General features: G+C 60.0%; 1 protein-coding gene and 1 long non-coding RNA gene across 3 annotated transcripts in view; one reads left to right on the top strand and one right to left on the bottom strand.

Annotated features, from left to right (window-relative positions):
* Positions 1–3,779: 3,779 nt before the first annotated feature.
* The window catches only part of SEPTIN9 (septin 9), a 145,248-nt gene continuing 129,307 nt past the window's right edge, over positions 3,780–19,720 (top strand). The window contains exons 1-2 of one of the 2 annotated variants that reach the window (XM_077854381.1): positions 3,780–3,914; positions 18,649–18,705. In XM_077854381.1, coding sequence (XP_077710507.1) covers positions 3,896–3,914; positions 18,649–18,705 — 76 coding nt within the window. In that variant the 5' untranslated portion in view covers positions 3,780–3,895. The remainder of the gene's footprint in view (positions 3,915–18,648; positions 18,706–19,720) is intronic. The other variant, XM_077854385.1, reaches the window with a different exon arrangement.
* Positions 12,737–15,412, bottom strand: LOC144285402 (uncharacterized). Its single transcript, XR_013353675.1, has 3 exons — positions 15,323–15,412; positions 13,165–13,420; positions 12,737–13,038 (listed from the first exon to the last, which is right to left on the bottom strand). It is a non-coding gene; the product is annotated as an uncharacterized LOC144285402 (long non-coding RNA).

A 19,720-nucleotide genomic window follows, 5' to 3' on the forward strand; every position in this document is an offset into this window, starting at 1 on the left:
GCCTTAGCAGAGGCCGCCTTCACCGAGCAGCATGGGCTCCGTGAGATGAGCCCTCCCCGCGCCCACGGGAGGCGGGAGAAGCCCCGAGGCCGGCGCTGTGACAGAGGCTGTGACAGTGTCTTGGTCTGTGGGGTGAGGAGGCACCTTGGGATTTTCCCCTGGGGTCTTCCCGGAGATCCTGCAGTCGCACCTGGGCTGCTTCCTTCCAGGCCCTTTGTCACTTGGAGAAAGCTTGGCTGGCTGCAGAGACTGTTCCGGCTTTTCCCATTTCCTCCCAATTCCACTTGAAACTCAGAGAGTCTGCTCTTGGCTCCTGTCGCAACTTTTTCCATTTTATTATAAGCAGGGCCTCCCCCCTCAGCCTCGAAAACGCCTTAGCTGTGTCGTCACGCTCGCGAGCACGCTTGCGGTCTGTTTCCCACGCCACTGCAGGCACCAGCTTTGCCAAGCTTTCTGCCACCACCTCGGTCCCGAGAGGGCAACGGCGCTTTCTCTACTCCCCTCAGGGTCTCCTCGACCTTCTGCAAGGCTCTCAGGCTTCTTCTGCCCACTGCCCACTCCCTGCCAGTCCCACACCTTTCAGGATTTAGTGACAGCAGCACAGTTAGGCACTTAATATACTTTTCTTTTTTTTATGGGGGGAGGGGCAGAGGGAGAGGGGGAGAGAGAATCTTAAGCAGCTCCCACGCTCAGCGCAGAGCCCAACGCGGGGCTTGATCTCAAGAGTGAGCAGAAATCGGGTGGCTCAGCGGTTTAGCGCCGCCTTCAGCCCAGGGCCTGATCCTGGAGACCCAGGATCGAGTCCCACGTCGGGCTCCCTGCATGGAGCCTGCTTCTCCCTCTGCCTGTGTCTACCTCTCTCTCTCCTCTCTCTGTGTGTCTCTCATGGATAAATAAATAAAATCTTTAAAAAAAAAAAAAGGGTGAGCAGAAATCAAGAGTCAGCCCCTTAATCAACTTGGCCACCACCCAGGCGCTCCTGTAACATTGCTTTTCTAATCAGTACATCCGCCTCGCAAGCCAAGTAAGATACTGTGATCCACATTTATAGGAGCAGAAACCGAGACTCAGAGAAGTCGTGTGGCTTGTGACAAGGGAGCCGAGTGTTGAAGAAGAATCTTTAAAAGTTGGCTAGCATGTGGCCTGGGGATGTTTCACGAAGAAGCAACATAGCGGTGTATGAGTCGGTCACCGTTAAAGGTGTCATTTAAGATGATCTTGAGCCAAGAGAAAGGTTGGTACATTCTATTAAGGCGGGTGGTTATATGTTTTAGAGAGTCATCCATAAAGAGAATGAAAATAAAATTTTTGTGCTTGAACAATTAACCCTCATGCATCTTGAAAGTCACACACTTAGCCATACAGTGGAATGGAACACTCGCTGCCCTTCCCTCCCTCCCTCCCTCCCTCCTCCTTCCTTCTGAGTTCTGGGAATGTTCCCCGTCCAATATCACTACAACACAGGTATTCCTGGTTCCTGGGTGCCCAGGTACGTGTGAATTATGACCCACAGGCAGAAACGGTGGGCACTGAGGGCGGGGCCAACCAACCAGAGAATACCCAACCGTCCTCCCTGACTCCAGGCACGGGGGCATCTCTGACTTGAGCTAAATAAAATGAACAAAGCCAACGATTAGCTTCCCGAGAGGCATCTGGGCTCTGGGAACCTCAGGCCTCAGTGTCAGGGGAGTGTCATGCGTATGAGCCAGAATCAGAACAAAGCTTGACCAGAGTGAAATTTGCACAGGTGGCAATGAGGGGTGTTGTGCTAGTGCAAGTGGCGACTGCGGGGGTGTGCGGGCTGTGCGGCCATCCCAGAATCTAGGGACTCTAGGGACGGTAATTCGTCTATACTCCCCAGGCCTGAGGCTGCCCCCCTCCCATCTTCACCCACCCTGCCCGGCCTCAGCCTCCACTCCCTGGATAAGGAGCTGGAGGTGGGCCCAGACAGACTCCAGTGTCCACTCTGGGCCCCTTGATTGGGACCTGGCTGTAGGGAAGGTCACCTGACTGCACAGATTTCTTAAAATTTTTATTTATTCATGATAGTCACATAGAGAGAGAGAGAGGCAGAGACACAGGCAGAGGGAGAAGCAGGCTCCATGCACCGGGAGCCCGACGTGGGACTCGATCCCAGGTCTCCAGGATCGCGCCCTGGGCCAAAGGCAGGCGCTAAACCTCTGCACCACCCAGGGTTCCCCACAGATTTCTTTAAAAGGGGAGCAGGTGGGAAGGACCCACCCACTGAGCCACATGTACTTCAGTTCTCCTTGATACATACGAGCTTCCCGCTCTCTGGCAGGAAATAAAAATGCTTCCTGGGCGCGGTTGGGAGTAAAGGAGAGGGGGACAGTGTTCTGGTGAAGCTGAGCATACTTCCTCCTGTGTGCGGTTCTGGGGCCCGGGCAGGAGCAGGCAGGGTTGCGCCCTTACCAAGAATTTGCCTGGATCTCCTCCCCCTCAACTGTCTACACCCGGGGGCCTGGGCTGGCAAATCTGGAAGGGCTGGCCCGGTGTGTCTCCACGTGCCTCCGGCTCCGTCGCGCCCTTCCCCCTGCCTGGAACTGCCCGCCTCCCCAAACCCTGGCCACCTGGCAGATTCCTTCTCATTCTTTAAAACCTTGCTTTGAAAAAAAAAAACAAAAAACCTTGCTTTGGCACCACCTTCATAAAACTCTGGCATCACCCTCCGGACAAAATGCATCACTTTCTCCTCTGTACATTAAAAAAAAAAGTTTTATTACGGAAAATTTCCTTGAGGATACAAAAGCAGAATTCCTCTGTACAACTTTTGCCAGGGGATGCACGCTGTCGTCACCGCCTGTGTTACACGGGCCGGCAAGACGCCCGTCCCTGCGCCTGCTCTTCAGAGCCACGCACGGCACCTGGCACATAGCGGATAAATGGGTCTCAGATGGAACAGAAATGAGCCGCTACAATGCGCCCATTTTACAGATGCGGAAACCGAGGCCCCCAGCTCATCAGAGTCAATGCAGCCTACTCTTTTGACTACTAGACAGGTAGAGAGACAGGTACCCGGCCCCCCCTGCCCTGGGCGACTAAGCCAGCGTCGCGCTCCCTCCCCCGGGGTTGGTCCCTGTGCCACCGCCTGCCTCCCCCCCACCAGCGCGCGCGCCCGCTCCTCGCGATTCCACCTCCTCCTCCTCCCCCCGCCAGCGGTCACCTGGGCCCCCAGTCCCCCGCTCCTGGACCCGGGACCAGCCCTTTACGGGGGCCGGGGCTGCCGCGGGCTACGAGGGCGCCCCCTCCCCAAGGACGCACCGCGCAGGGATGCAGAGCGGGGGCCGCGGGGTCGCGCAGGTGCAGCGCGGGGCGGGGCTGGGGCCGGGCACGCACCTCCGCGGGCGGGGCGGGGCCTGGGGGGCGTGGCCAGGAGCACCTCCGCGGGCGGGGGCGAGGCAGGGGCGTGGCCGTGGGCGGGGTCGGACGCGCACCTCCACCGGCGGGGGCGTGGCCGGGGCGTGGCCGGGGCGTGGCCGGCGCGCACCTCCGCGGGCGGGGCGGGGCCTGGGGGCGGGGCCGGCGCGCACCTCCACCGACGGGGGCGGGGCCGGCGCGCACCTCCGCGGGGGGGGGGGGGGGCGGGGCCTGGGGGCCGTGGCCAGGAGCACCTCCGCGGGCGGGGGCGTGGCCGGCGCGCACCTTCACTGGCGGGGGCGGGGCCGTGGGCGGGGCCGTGGGCGGGGCCGGCGCGCACCTCCACCGGCGGGGCGGGGCGGGGCCGGGCGCGCACCTCCGGGGGCGGGGCCGGGCCGGGGCCGCCCCTCCTCCCGCCCCACCTCGCGCACTCGGAGCCCGGGATTAGCGACCCAGGAGCCCGCGCCCCGCGGCGTCGCCGCCACACTTTCCTGGGAGCGGCGGCCGCGGCGGCACCATGAAAAAGTCGTCCTCAGGTGGGCGCCACGGCCGGAGCGGGGAGGGGAGGGGAGGGGCCGGGCCGGGCCGGGGTCGGGTCGGGGCCCCGGGACGAGCCCCCCTCCCTGGGCAGAGGCGCTGGCGGGCGGGCGGGCTCGTGCGGGGGCGTCCCCCGCCCGTGTGCGCAGCCCCCGCCCCGCCCCGGGATCCAGGGTCCTCCAGGCCGTGAGCCCCTCGACGGGTGGCGCTGCCCTTCGCTCCGAGGCCCGGGGACCGGCGTGCGGGGCCGGGGTCGGGGTCGGGGCCGTCCTGGCGCGCGAGGCCGCTGGCTCCGGCCCGGCTGGCCCGGCTGCCGGCCCCGGGCAGGGGCGCTCGGGTGTCTGCAGGGGCCGCGGGGGGCCCGGGCTGGCCGCCCTTCCTGCGCGCCCTCCTCACCCCGGCGCCCGCGCCGCCTCGCCAGGTGCCTCGCCGGGTGCCTCGCCGGGTGCCGCGGTCCGCGGTGCGCGCTCGTGTGCGTGTTGGCGGGGGCGGGGGGCGCCCTGGGGTCAGCCTCCGGGCTGGTGGTCGGGGCCGCAGCATCCTCTCCGGATGCACTGTTAGTTACTCCTCTACGCCGTGGAGCAAATGGGACCATCCAGCAAGGCCCATTTACCACGGGTCCACCCCGCGGGTCTCAGAGCCCCCGCCCCGTGTGCTGGCAGCCTGACTCCGCGGCAGGTGTGCCCTCACGCAGGTGGGGGAGGCTCCCTGGTTCGGGTTGCTCTGAGGTCCCACTTCACAGATGGGCAAACAAGCCACAAGCATGGAGGGGCAAGCAAGGGTCATCCAGACCTCTGTCCTTTCTTTTTTTTTCTTCTTTTCCCTTTGTGGGTACCCCCACCCACAGCCCCAAGGCTCCAGGCAGGATCCAGGGTCCTCCTCAGTTCTCAAATAATAACTGGCTTCTTCTCTTTTGCTCACCTTGCAAACTGTGCTCTTTCCCTTAATCTATTTGGACATGAAGTTTTCTGCCAAGGACTCATGAACTGATTTTTGCTGATAAGAGGACAACATCATGGGACTTAGTCGGAGCTGAAGAGGCCATTCCCGCCACCCCCCCCTGTCTTTGGGCCATTTCTCAGTCTCCTGCTTTCCACATTCAGGAACTGAAATGAGTAATAAAGAATAACTTGTCTCAAAGAGAGTTACTCAGAATTTCCTTCAAAATGCCCTCCTGGGTCAGGAGCTTAGAATGCCAGCTCTTACCCCCTTGTTGCAGACAGCGCGGCCCTTCAGACACCCCCTGAGCACTCTCCGCTCTATCTTGGAAGCGTGGGCGCGTTGATGTGATGGTGGAGGAGGAGGGGGCTTCCAGGTGGCACATGCTGGGGTTTGGCACGTGGCCTCCCTTCCTCCCCAGCATGCTCCAAATACTTGAGATGATTGTGGGCATTGCCGTGTGCGGCTCCCTCCCTGGGATCACTAGCCCCGCTCTTGCCCTAGGCTCCTTGCACGTCACATCCTGCTGGTGGGTCTGGACAGTAGGGATGATATGGGTCCTGCTAGGTCATAGGTCCTTGGCCTCTTCCTGGGAGACTTTGAGACCATCCCACATGGGTGCCAGAGGGTCTCCTCTCTTCCACGCCTTCTCCCCCTCCCCCCGCCCCAGGTAAATTTAAAAAAGAGGGATGAAGCTTTGTGTAATAAGTGGAAGTAGAGTTTATGGGGTGAGTAGGAACCAGCTCTTGTAAAGGCAGCCTCCGTGGCTCCTGTGTTTACCTAACGGGGTGGGGCCCTGGAGGATGGGAGCAGGAGAAGCTTGGACCACTTCCAGTTTGTTCCCTGGCTGGCAGTGGTCCAGGGCGGGTTGGGTCACTCTTAGAGTTGTGTGGGATTGGGCTGGAGGGGCCTGGCCCAGGGGCGGCTGGCCTCCGGCCTCCTCTGGGCATGCCGCAGTTCGCCTCACCCCCCACCCCCAATTCTGTAGGGATGCTTTGTGGAAGTCACTGATCCCTGCACAGCGTCAATGCCATGAAATTAAGGAAAATTTGTGTGAAAAATCCCCCAGGGTTGAAAATCCTTGGAGGGCTTTTATTCTCTGCCTAGATTGAGTGGGATCATTGCTTCTGAACCTCTTTATGGGCTTGGAAATAAATCGAATGATGGTAATGGTGTCCTCTGCAGAGCTGGTTTGGAGCACTCATGAGTCTCTGAAAAGGGGGAGATTTTTAAGCTATGCTTTGGGGCAGATCCCAAGTGTCTCAGGTCCGTTTGCGTTTGCTGAGCACACACTGTGCGTTGGGCACGTACTACCGGGGCCTCGCAGGTACAAAGATGATTAAAAGATGCGGGGGTCCTTGCTGCTGCATTCTCCCTGGGGAGGCAAGAAGCAGACGAGACACTAGCTTGATGACACCCTCCCAACCTGAACCATAGGCTGCAAATGCTACCGAATGCTCTGGAAGGAGGGACCCCAGGCTAGATGAGTAGGAGGCAAGATTGAACTGGGCCTTGAGAAATGAGAGGTGGGGGGGGGGTGGAGGATGAAAAAAAAGGCTTTCCGAGTGGGGAGCAAAGCAAAGGCCCAGATGGGGGCTGCAGGGCAGCAGCTCCAGTGTGGCTCTTGGCTTTCCCCGGATGCACCTCACCGGCGGCTCTGGCTCTGGCTCTGGCTCTGGCTCCGGCTCCGGCTCCGGCTCCGGCTCCGGGGCAGCAGGGAGGCCCAGGGGCTAAGTGCCGGGCTCCTGGAATTAAACCCGAGTATGGCGCCTCCTCGACTCCATCTCGCTTCATTTGTTAAACAGGGTTGATGCTGATTTGTTGTGATGATTGCATAATCTCGCGCACAAAAAGGCCTAGAAAGGCTGGTGGCTGCTACCATCTTCATCGTTCTTACGGGCAGTAGGAAGGCCGAGAAGGCCAAATGTCCCTGACTTTCCCGAGAAGCCTGGAGGCTTCCTGGTCCTCCCTGCAGCTCTGCTGCTTTGGAGGCCCGGAGCGAGGCCCAGGCTTCTCCCTCGGCCCCTCAGTGCCGGACCGGCTGAGATCTGAACCCCCTCTGGTTTTCTGGTGTTCTGAGTTTGGAATGAGGTCACATGGACCTGGCTCCTCTGGCAATCCTCGCTGGGAATCCTCCCGTGGGGCCTCACCTGAGGCCCCCAAACCACAGAAATCGGGAGCAAGAGGGGTGGGGATTGGTCTGTGTGTGCACTTGGGAGCTATTCTGAGATTCTCTGTGGCTCTCAGGACATTGGCAAAGGGCACCCCTGGCCTACCAGGGGTTAAAAAGCTCTGCACCCAGGTGACCTCTCTAGAGGCCTGGGTAGGAGGCTGGACCCCAGAGGAACGGCCTCACAGAGATTATGTCCATGGCTGGCCCCTGGAAAGTGTGGCCTTCCTCTCACCCAGTGCCCTGGGAGCTGACTTATGGGAAGAGAGAGGAACCTCCGAGAACACTTCCCCAGTGTGCTAACCCCGGGTTCCCTGCTTGCAGGGTAAGCATGGCCAGGGAGCTGAGGCAGGGCTCTTCCTCTTCTCTGTCCACCCCCCCCCCCCCCCGATCCAAGCCAATGTGCTCTGGCTCAGCTCGGGACCTGGGCAGAGAGACAGAGCTACCTCGTGCACCGAGTCTAGCCCCGTGGACTTGTGCCCAGGACCCTGGGACTCATGGACCCCCGAAGCCCCCCCAGTCACAAGCAGGCAGGCTGAGCCTGAGACCCGGAGCCATCCCCCTGGCTGACCTGTTGCAGGAGTGGGGAGGCAGGCTCGGGCCTGGGCCTGCTCGCGCTTCTATGTGACTGTGTGGCTGCTCAGAGTCACCTGCTGGCGGCATCTCCCCAGCCAGCCCCGAGGGGTTCTGAGAGTCCTGCAAGACACCTGAGTTTGAGGCCGCCCACCTTTTTCCTGGAAATCTGCTCCCCCTCCAAGTAACCAGTTGGAGGCTGGACAGGTGCAGAGGGGGCATGAGATTGCTCCTCCAGAGCAGAGGCCTAGAGCCCATGACCTAGGTGGACGTGAGGGCGGACTGTGTGCTCAGAGCTCCCAGGAGGGTGTCAGCAGAGGGCATCTCACCTGAGGACCCTGCGACCCCACTAGCAGGGAAAAGGGGCTCCCCACACCCCACGCCTCAACGCCTTGGGCAGCCCTGAGACTCTCCTGCCCATCCCAGGCCGCCCCACGCGGCTGGTACCTGTGGGTGGGACCTCGTTTCTGCACTCTGTTTGTCCCTGCGCAGCGTTGCGTGGGCCGTGCAGTTTGCCTAAGATGTGCTCGATAAGGAAGGTTCAGCACACGGCGGCACAGGGCCCAGCCAGGGGCGAGGAGCGCCAGTTCCTGGGCGGATCCAGCTGGTGGCCTTGGGGGAGGGAGGCCCCAGGCCCCAGGGCCCGAGCCTCTGTGTGGGGAGGGAAGTGGCTGCTGGGCTCCCGGCTCTCTCTGTTGGGGCTATTATCGTGGCCTGGGGACTTGGGGGGATCCACGGGTGCTGGCTGCAGTGGGGCCCCCTGGGGACCTGCAGAGCCCACGGGCCGCAGCGCCCACTGTGCTGAGGGCCCGGGTCTCCCAGAGGGACGTGGGCTGAGCAGCGGGGTGCCTGTCTCCCCAGATTCCTGGCCAGTTTTGACTGTCCCTGTGGGTTCAGCCGCTTATCCCCAGAGCGTCTGCGGGCGTTGCTGATGCCAGGCTCTGAGCGTCCTTCCTACACGCTGGTGGCTCCGCGGAAAGGTGGCCTGCCCTTGGGTCTCCAAGGTTGAGTGTGGCACTCCGCGCGGCCCGGTTTCTCTCTGCCTTATCTCCGTGTCCCCGCCGGGGCCCGGGTCTATTGCAGGCTGCGTGAAGGGGGGCATTGAGCTGCGGCCGGCGGAGGGGGTGGCGGCTCCCGGGCGTCTTGCTGTCAGTGGCCTTTTGGAAGCTCTGCGACAACTGCGCTTTGTTCCCGGCCTAATCTGACCTGGTTCTCTGAAGCGTGACTGCTGGCAGCCTGCGAGCCTCCAGGACAGGAAAAGGGGCAGCGGCAGGGAGAGGAAGACGATCCGGGTCGCAGGGTGGCCCTCGAGCCCCAGCTCCCTGTCTGCTGCAGCAGGAGCACATGTCACATGTCCTCTGGTCCTCCTCCAAGCAATGCGGGCTGCAGGCCCCAGCCCCCATGTGTGGGCCCCTCAAAGTGCTGGGTGGGGAGAGGAGGGCCTCTGTCCTGCTGGCGGACTCCCCCTGGAGAGTCGTGTCTTCTGTTGGCCTAGGGCTTCAGAGTGGGGCCGAGATAGGAGGATGGGGCGGGAGCTTGTCCACTGTCCTCTCTCTGGCTGCCGGACGGGCTGTGGTCATCCCCATGGGTGGCTTAAGGGGCGGGCAGTGCCACCGAGGCTGTGGCTGGGCCTGGGAACGGGGGTGCTGGTCCCATGGAAGTCCCCGCAAGCTGTGCCAGGGCCCCTCGTCCCGGCCGCGCCAGGCGTGTCGGGGCAGCAGCTGTGTGCCCGGGCTGGAGACGGCTCCTGGGGAGTGTGGTTACCGGGAGGGGCCGGGCAGGGGCAGGCTGGCAGGCCGCCTGGGGCTTGGCCTGCACCCCTACCTGACCGGCATCCTGGGGCTTTCACAGAATTCCCATGGACCGGGCCTCCTGTTTCCACCCAGGATCAGATCCTGGTGGGAGAATAATGCTCCTGTAACCGAAGCCACTTGGAAGTGGGTTAAATCCAACCCCTGTTGTCTTCTAACCTGTTAAGGACCCGGCTAATCAACCCGGAGGGATTTGGGGGTTAGTTTGCAAAACGCTGTAATAGAACCATGACTTGGGTTCTGTAGCCACAGGTTCAAACCTGTGGGTGTCGAGGGGCAGGTGTTGGACTGTTGTACAGAGGTGAGCCAGTGTAGACGCTGCAGGGGACACAGGTGGTGGTGCTCACAGCGGGGGCGCTGTGAGGCCGGAGAGGGGGAGGGGGCGGGCGTCTGGCCGAGGTGGACCCTCCGCCGCGTGGGCGAGTCATTCTGGATGGCAGCGCCTTCCTGGCAGCCGGGGGGCTGGCGCTTCAGCAGCCAGACCTTTGCATACATTTTGGGGGGTTTGTTTTCTTAAAGAAAAGCTTTTTCTAAAATACACACTGTGCATCTCGTCTTTCTCTTTGGTCTTCTTAAAATTTTTCCCCCTCTCGGTTGTTCACTTTGCTCATTACTCATCACCAACGAGAATAGGAAATTGAAAGAACAAATCGTCCCGTCCCGTCGGTCGTAACACTGCTTGTTGAGCCCCCTCCGCCACAGGCACAGGCGAAGCGTTTGATTTGATTCTCAAAGGTGTAAAACGTATTTTCCCAGATGTACGTGTTCCCTAGGGAAACCACTCTAATTCTGTCCTTTCCACCTGAGATGGGATCTCATGCATGGATTGCAGGATTCTGACTTGATGGCTTCCCAGAGTGGACGTCCCTGGTTTGCTGACCCCTCCTCTTACTAGCCGCTGACCCTGCCCCTCCCCATGGGATGGTGGGGGCCCCGAGGCTCGAATCGAGGCTTCTGTGCCAGGCCGACCTTGTCACAGTAGCCGCGCTCCTAGCTGGGGGACACGGCCTGGTTGGATACTGAACCTTTCTCCAGGTAATTAGCTTAATAAAACATTGCGCACGATGACTCCTTTTTTCCATCATTCCTGGGATTGCATCCAAAACCAGACAAGTGTTCTGACTGCAGCGTTTTGTAAGGAGGCTCGATGAACAGCAAATGCCGTTCGCTCTGCTTATCAACCCACGTCGAGGATTGACTTGTCTAGAAGGTCAGCCCCAGGCCCCCGTGAGATGGCATTTGGAAGCCGGGCCTTTGGGAGGCAATTTCCCTTGAGACAGTCTTGAGGGTGCAGCCCTCATGGTGGGGTTGGTGTCCCTATAAGAGGAGGAGACTGCAGTGCTCCCCCTACCTGCCATGTGAGGATAAAAAAATTTTTTTTTAATTAGAAATCAATAAAAGATTAGTCCACTTGCCTCCAGGGCTTGATTCCTGTCTCTGGCTGGTGTGCGATGCCAGGGCGGCCACCCTGGGGCCCTGCTTCCCTTCTTTGGCCCCTATGGATGGATGCACGTGTACCCTAGGAGGTGTCCTTTGGCTTCTTTGAACCAGCCTAAATGCCCTGGCCACCCCCGGTGACCGATCGCTCTCCTGGCGACCATTCCTTATGCTGCCTCGTTACCTGTGCAGCGACTTCTACTGGACGCCGGGCCCCACAGGCCAGTCGACAGCGCTGCCTGCACAGCCGCCTGCCTAGCCAGGCTTCCCAAGGCCCTTGCACCCCTGACCTCACCTTTGTCTGGGGCGTGCCCTCCTGTCATGCTCTCCCCAGCATCCCAAGCTCGAGCGAAGCACGTCTACCTCTTTGGTGACTCGGGGGGATAGTAAACAGTGGGACCCCAAGAAGACCGATGCACCTTCCCGTAATCTGGGGACGCCTTCCTACAGCTCTTTTTGGCCGCAGTCAGCAGTTTCTGATGGTTTTCCTCAATTTCCCCTAGGGTCCCTGGGCCCTTTGTTCATCTGCTCATCTTTCTTACGGGTACAGTTTGTTCATGGCTTGTATTTGGGTGTCTGACCAGGACACAGAAATCACTCGAGGACTTGGAACAGAAGGGCTTCAATGTAGGCATTTTGTTCGGGGGATGATGGAAAGAAGCAGCTGGGGGCAGATCCAGCTTGCATGAGGTCTGTATGACATGATTCCCTGTTTAGAATGAGGGAAGAAAGAACACCACATTGTAAATTTTATCGTATTATTTTTTTAAAGATTTTATTTATTTACTCATTAGAGACAGAGAGAGGCAGAGACACAGGCAGAGGGAGAAGCAGGCTTCCTGTGGGGAGCCCAATGTGGGACTCGATCCCAGGACCCCCGGATCACGCCCTGAGCCAAAGGCAGATGCTCAACCACCGAGCCACCCAAGTGCCCCAAGATTTTATTTTTTTATTTTTTTATTATTAATTAATTAATTAATTTATTTATTTTCAAGATTTTATTTTTGAAGTAATCTCTACCCCCAACGTGGGGCACGAACTCATAATCTCGAGATCAAGAGTCACATACATGCTCCACCGACTGAGCCAGCCAGGTGCCCCCAAATTATAAATTTTAAACAGCTAGCAAATACCATAAGCCCCAGAAAATCCAGAAAAATAACAATACTCTTATCAATCAACTACTTGTCTTTTCCCCAAAAGCAATGGCTTGGCCACATACTCTGATTGCTTCTTTACATGATGACTTGGTAATATCATTTTCTCGTGAGAGACTAGAAAGTTCATTCATCTTATGGTTAATCAAAGTTTTTTTTTTTTTTTTTACTTTTGGTTAATTGAGATGCATTAAAAAGTGTGACTTCAGGGGCGCCTGGGCGGCTCAGTCAGTTGAGCATCAGACTCTTGGTTTCAGCTCAGGTCTTGATCTCGGGGTGGTGGGATCAAGCTATTCGGAGCTTGTCCCTCTCCCCCCACGCCCTCCCCCAAAACCCCAGCTCATGTGCACGTGCACTCTCTAAGATAAAAAAGGAAAAAAAAATCTTTAAAAGAATACTTGCTGCCCTTTGAAAAAAAGTGACTTCACCCAGAGTTTGTAGTACTGCCACAATTTTTGCCCTACCAACGCAAGAATTCTGATATATTCTATTAAGACTATTTCGATTTTTAGGAAAGAAATAGGAAAGAGGGCAGCCTGGGTGGCTCAGCGGTTTAGCGCCGCCTTCGGCCCAGGGCGTGATCCTGGAGACCCGGGATGAGTCCCACATCGGGCTCCCTGCATGGAGCCTGCTTCTCCCTCTGCCTGTGTCTCTGCCCCTCTCTCTCTCTCTCTCTCTCTCTCTCTGTCTATCATGAATAAATAAATAAAATCTTAAAAAGAAAAAAAGGAAAGTATGGGGCATCTAGAACTGTATATTTATTTCCGACTGGGGATACTTTTTGTTTTGACTCAACGTGGAAGGGAATCAAGTTCTCTGCTTCCGCCTTGTGTCTGGGGGTCGCAGTGATTTTCCGTGGGCTGGCTTCTGCTTCCATACGTTCCACCCCACCGCCACCCCCGCTGCCCACATGTTTCCGGCAGGCACTCGGGTCGTGTTGGTGTCTTATCCCTGGTGATCCTGCACAGCAGACAGATTGGAGCAGTGATTGGAAGGAGTGTTGCTGGACTTGCACCTCGGGATGGCGAGCCGTCACCTAAGTAAACACAGAAGTAACTATAAACTATGTAAATATAACCCAGCCGAGTCCAAACTACACATCTCCCCGTCCAGCCTCTCCGTGGTGGGAGCCCCCAGATGCCAGCGGTGCCGCCCCTGGTACCTTACACAGGAGCCGTGTGACGGGCAGGGCCTCAGAGTCCACGTAGACCGTGATTTTAACTGATCGGATTGAAGATATTTTCTGTTGTGCAAATTCTGCAAAAATGTGGGTATGTTGTTAGGGTCCTTCTCGTGCTAGTCGAGGGCCCTGGAGCTTATGGTTCCTTGGCTTCGTGGAGACAAGCTACAGGTGAGCAGCAGGAAGCTCCCTGCCCTCAGGTCAGAGGGAGGAGGTCGCGTCTCCAGTCCAGGGGCACCTGCAGGTAGTGGGGATAAAGGTGAGCTTGCCAGGCCCGAGCTGCAGCTTTCAGCAGAGACGGGACCTGTTGCCGGAGAAACTTCCAGGATGGATTGAGGGGGTAGGATCTACCCTGTTTCTCCCGTGCTCCCACCTTCTAGGCTTCTCCCAAGCCCCCCCGTCCCCCCAGCCCCACACTGGTCGGCTGTCAGGGGACCCTGTCGCTGTGGCCGACAGCCCTCCTGCCAGACGAGCGCCTGGAGGGGCGGCGAGGAGCCGAGGGATCTGCTTACGCTTAAAGATGATCTGTCGTTTGCCTGAAATTCAGACTTCGCTGAGTGTGTATTTTATATGACGAATGTCGTTTATGTGGGTGGGACCCAGAGATGGCCAGCTGGTGGGCCCTGGGGGGAAGGGCTCTGCAGGACCTTGCTCAGCACTGATGTCGTGGGCAGACTTGGCTCTCGGGTGACCTTGCTGCCTGGTGAGGGTGGTCAGAGCCCCCGCGTGCAGAAGCCACTGGCATGTTCCCGGCCTGTGCGCCCAGGCTGCGAGCGCCGCCACCAGAGGCCAGGCCACTCCTGGTCCCTTGTCCCCCCGCTCCTTGAACAGCGCCCAGTACAGTCGATACTCATGAATGTTTTCATCTTGGAGATGCGCCCACACGGGCTCAGAGAGATGGAAGAACCGCCCGAAGATGCAGTCAGAGCTCGGGGCGTCCCCGGGAGGGCACCCCCTCCTCCCTCGCACCTGTCCAGCACACCAAGGGCGGAGGCTGGGAGGAGAGGGAGGAGCGCTTATCGCCTGATCTCAGGTTCCTCTCAGGATAAGCCTAGAATTTGACTCTTCACTCCCACCTGCGACCTTTGACTTTGCTGGAGCCTCTCCCAGCTTCTGTGGGCCCTGGGGAAAGGGGTGAAGACGGTGCGTCCCAGGGCCCCCACCCCGGGCTCAGAGGCTGAGGGGCAGGCGGCTGCAGGCCAAGGTCGCTGTGACCTCCCTGTCCTTTCCTGAGAGACTCGAACTCAGGAGTTGGAAGAAAAAAAATTGAAAATGGATTCTTTTTTTTTTTTTTTAAGATTTTATTAATTTATTCATGAGAGACACAGAGAGAAGCAGAGACACAGGAGGAGGGAGAAGCGGGCTCCCTGCGGGGAGCTCAACGCAAGACTTGATCCAGGATCATGATCCGAGCCCACCCGGGTGCCCCAGATGCTTTTCTTTTCTTTATTAAAAATAAACATTGGTGCGAGTTTTCACAGAGCCTCCTCCTGCAAAACGGTGACTTCTTGATTGGGGGAAGGTCCTGTCCAGACCTCATTCATTGTTGGCTCGGAACAGAACGGGGTGCACGTGTGTGTGTTTCGGGGGGCGTCACCCTCTGCCCGGGTCAGGGCGTCCAGGCTGTGCACGACCCTGGGCGGAGATGGTGGCTCCGAGGCTGTGCGTGGCCGTGGGCTCATCAAAACTGTAACTAGTGATAATACGTGAACTCGAGAGTCTAGTTAGATTCCTTGTCTCCTCTGAAGGGTGTTTCGGTCTCGGCGGTTTGAAGCCCGACACGTCACGCCTTCCTGGCATTTGTCACTGCTCTGGAGTTTGTGACTTTGTATGAAATGGCCTTTGCCCTGGCCTCGGAGTTTCTGGGGTGGCCGGGGTCTGAGAGGGGAGAGCGTCCAGATGCTGAGCCTCCCCCCCCCCAAGCGTGACCGTTTCCTCTGGATCTCACGCTAACCCACACTCGGTTCCCGTGCATGAGCACAGGGGCAGCCGAGCTTTGTTAATTCCTAATTATAGATCCCTGGGTTCGGGCTGGATGTGGGGCTGGTGAATAATGAGCATAATAATAATTTGAAAATGATGATGATTATGATTAATATGCTACTAATGATAAATATTATGTAATCCATTGAGCACTTACCTCGTGCGAGGCGCCCTGCCGAGTGCCCGGAGCGTGGGACCTCGTCTAATCTCGGTCACACGGGTGCGGCCGCCACGCTCCGTCCGCATGCTGCACGCGGTGGGGGGGGGACCCGACACCGGATCGGGAGGTCATTCCCCACCCCGGGGTGGGGGGAGGCGCACGCTAGCACCTGGCAAAGCCTGGGTTTGAACCCTTGCTCCTCTGCCCTCCGGCCGTCCCGCCTGCCGGGCCTCGGGGAACTCACGCGGCTCGGTCGGGGATGACTCCAGCCAGCCAGATTCCAGATCTCCTCCTCTCCCCCGGAATATGTTTTATTTTAAAATCACATAAAAATAACTCAATTCTCAACTGGAACAACTGAGCCCTTGGATGGCTCGGAGGCCTTTCCGGCTCCCTCTCTGCTGGGCTCCGCCGCGGCCGGGAGCGCCGTCCAAGGAGCCGGATTTCAGTAGCTCTTGGCCGGGGTGTGGCCCCGGGAGGCCGGGCAGCGGGCGGGAGCCTGTGCGGGGGCGGGGGCCGCGGCCGCCACCTCCCGCGTGCCCGGCGCCTCCTCCGTGCCAGGGGCTGCCTGGCACCGGCTGCGTGTTTTGGGAAATCGGAAAAATAAACAGCATCAATAAAACAAAAGCTCCACCCAAGAAATCTGAGACAGATGCTGTTTTGGTGGCAGCGGCCGCTGCAGCCCCACCCCGGGGCTTGGGGGGCGGCGAGCCCGGGAGGGGCTGGGGGACCAGATGCCCCGGGTGTGGGGTGGGGGCTCGGGGACCTGAATGGGACCTCTCCCCTTTTCCCTTCGCCGGAAGCAGGGGCAGGGGCGCGGGTGGGCGTCCCGCCGGCCCAGGGGATGTCGCAGCCGGAAGTGAGTCAATCCACAGGAATGCTGGGCCCATTCCTTCCCTGTGTCTCACCCCCGACGGTTTCCATACTGGGGACTGACTGGCTTCAGAGGCACAGCAGTGGCCCACGGGGGCCACAGCGGGACCTCTGCGCGGCTCGTCGCCCGCGTGTGCGTGTCGGGGCTGAGGGTGATGCTCAGGGCCGGTTACACGCAGTGTCGCTCCCACTCAGGTCACAGCCGTCGTGGGCGGAGGCCTGCGGAGGCTGGGGATGCCGCGCTCACGCCTGGGCAGCCCTGGGAGCGGGGCCCGCGCCCTCTGCGCCCCCCCGGCCCCGGGCCCCCACCGGAGCCACTTCGGGCCACCCTCTCCTGTCTTACGGAAGCCCGATGCAGGACCCGCCGGCACGGCCCGAGGCCGTGGTCCCCACTTGCGTCCGGCAGGCCGGCCTGGAACCCCGCGTTCTGATTGGACACCCAAGGACGGACGGTTTCCATGGCTCAGCCGGGAGCCGATGTCGGTCAGGGCAGGTGGCACCTGGAAGGATGCTTGCGTGTCTGCCGAGTGAGGTCACCGTATGTCAGGGTTTGCCGGAGGAGCAGACCCGCGGGGGACGGGCTCCTGTGGTGGCGGAGGCCGCAGGACACCGCAGGCTGCCGTCTGTGAGCCAGACACCCGGGATGCCGGTGCTGTCGTGCAGCCCGAGTCCGCAGGCCTGAGAACCAGGGGACCCGAGGGTGGCCATCCCCGTCCAACGGGCAGCAGAAGCCCAGTGTCCCTGCCAGGCCACGAGCATCCTCCCTCCTTTGCTCAAGCCCACAGCACCGGGGGCACGGCCTGCTGCACTCAGTCCACCGATTCACATGCCAACCTCGTCCAGAAACACCCTGGCACCCTCACGCTCCCGGAAATACTGTGTGGCCAAATATCCGGGCGCCTGGGCATGCAGTCAAGTTGACACGACGTGGCTGGGGCGGGGCAGGGGCTCTGCAGGGGAACTTGGCATCTGGGGACTTCCGAGCCTCTCTTCCCTGAAATGGCAGTGGTGGCACCTGCCTGGGGGGCTGAGTGGGGAGGGGACACAAGCTGGTGACTGTCCTAGAGCCTCGGCGAGTGGACATGGCTCAGTATCCCCCCGGCCTCCCGCAAGGGATAACTTGGGCCTCCCCGTCTCCTGGAAGTCTCGCTGGTCACTTTGGGCCCTTGAGTCCCGTGCCACGTGCACCTCTTGGTGTTGTTTCAGGGTGTGTTCAATATCTGAACCCCAAATATTGGAGGACCCCAATATCGCACATCTTGGGGTCCTCCCCAGCCCTGGAAAGCTGCCCAGGCTTAGTGGTAGGTATCTCACTACCAGACCCCGAAGGACGGACTGCACCCCGTTCTGTCGATGTGGAGAGCGTGCATGTCCCCCGGGGAGCTGGACATGAAGCCAGGTCTGCAGGCCGCCCTGCCTGGGGCTCTGGAACCTTCAGGAACAGTGCTGGCTGCATCCACTTGCCGTTGCCCATAGTTCAGCAGCGGGTTTATGGGACAAATGAGGGAATGAATGAATGTCACAAGAGCCTCTGTGGAGGCACCCGGGACCCCAGCGTTCTGGGTGGGGATCAGATGGTGGAGGCTGCGGGCAGGTTTCTGGCTTAGCCCTGGGCCCCTTCTGCACTCCTCCTGCTGTCTGTGGGGAGGGCCTCTGTTGGCCAACTTGGGGTGTCCCTGCAGCCCCAAAGCACGGCCTGGTTGCCCAGGCAGGCCCTTTCTGGGGCACCGCTCCCACGGATACCCTTCCTGGCAGCCTCAGGCTTGCTCAGCTTAGCACCTCAGCAAACCTTCTCGAGTTGGGACTTGCCTGCCCTAAGCCTCTGCGGGGAGCACGCGCTGCCGCCAGGGGTGTGTGCAGGGACGGAGCACGTGCAGCACGAGGCTGTGTTAATCTGGGCTCTGTTCTTGCTCCCTCCTGGGGGTGTGGGAGAGAGCAGCTCCTCCTCCACCCTCCCACATCCAGCCTGGCTCTGCCCGGCCCCAGAGCAGAGGGGGCTGCGTCCGGGACCCTGGTGCAGGGAAATCTCAGTTCACGATACGGGTAGACGTGCATGGTCCCAGGGGGTGGCTGGTGCCTGACTGGGTGCCAGCACCACTCGCCAGCCTGCAGACAGGCAGGGTGGTGCGGCACCCTTGGCCAAGCCCCGATTTTGGAGTTTGATGGACATTGGATTCATTCTGGGCTCATGTCCTAGTAGCCGTGGGACCTCAACCCCACTGACATTCAGCTGTCAGGTGGGAAATGTGTGCAAAGGGTTTGGCCTGGTGCCCACCAGCGGCCGGCATCCAGACGGCAGTGGCTGTCCTTGTGGGTGGCCACCGGGTCTGGGTGTCACCTGGGAGGACGAGGGAGCCCATGGCAGGAGGACAGGTGAGGAGATGCCCAGTGGTAACCACCCCACCCCCCAGCGGCCTTGTGTGACCTTTGCCCTCTGCCCCTGTCTTTAGGAGTCACGCGGACCTCCAGCAACCGTCTCCGGAAGCTTGGTGACCCCACTGGCCCAGGTAAGTGGCTTGTTCATCCGTGATCCCCAGCGCTCCGTCCCGCCTGCCTTCCCGGGTGAGTGGGGCCCCTTCCCTGCTGCCCAGGGAGGCACTGTCTTTGGTGGCTCTGCTGCAGGTGGCTTTCAGGCCCGTTGACCACAGCAGAGGCCTGGGGGTGCAGGACAGAGGGCAGAGGGGAGAGGTGGACGTGGATGCCATAGGGCGCGCTCGCCGAGGTGCCCAGGGACGGGCGGCCCGAGGGAGGGTGGCTCTGACTCCGAGCGGCTCTGGGCCGGTGGGGCCATGGACCATGGCGTCTGTTCCCTGTGACCCTGCAGAATGGAGGGTGCTCCCGCGACAGAGCGGACACGCAGCCTTGACCCGTGTCATGTAAATGGGCTCCCGGTGGTGCTGGCCGAGCTCTTCTCTCTGCTGCTTTGGTGTGTGTCATGCTGGTGGCCTCTTGTGGAAGAGGACACTGGGGCCCAGAGGTGAAGGGCCCCGCCTCCCCTAGAGCCCACATCCTACCTCCCAGACCAGCCCTGCCCAGCAGAGCTTCCCGTGGTGGTTCCACATCCACATTGTCCAGTACAGTGGCCACGCGCCGCCCTGAGTTTTTTACTCATTCAGTCACTTGTGTACAATTACTCAATTAACTGAATTTCCACTTAATACCCACACGTAGCCGGCAGCTGTGAAGTTCGACAGCTCTGGATCATTCTGGCCACCCCAGAATTCCTTACCCAATGGTCTTGAGCCCATTTCCGGGGCCGTTGCAAACCGCCCTGAGGGCTAGCCATCGGAGGTGGCACCTGCTCGTGGGCTGGGCACCCCTGGCTGGTGGGGCGGCCGAGGGGCAGCTCCTCACCCAGGACTGGGGTGGTAGTGTCGGGGCGTGTGGGTGTACAGGCCAGGATGTCCACAGGGCTGTGTCGGAGGCCCCTTGTGGTGTGGGATGGGGCCGGGTGTGGGGAGGGAAGGGTGACGCCCGGCTGGAGGTCTCCGGGGCGGCTGCATGATTCACATCCGTGGTTAA

The sequence above is a fragment of the Canis aureus genome, chromosome 16, assembly GCF_053574225.1.
Source record: "Canis aureus isolate CA01 chromosome 16, VMU_Caureus_v.1.0, whole genome shotgun sequence".
Lineage (NCBI taxonomy): Eukaryota > Metazoa > Chordata > Mammalia > Carnivora > Canidae > Canis > Canis aureus.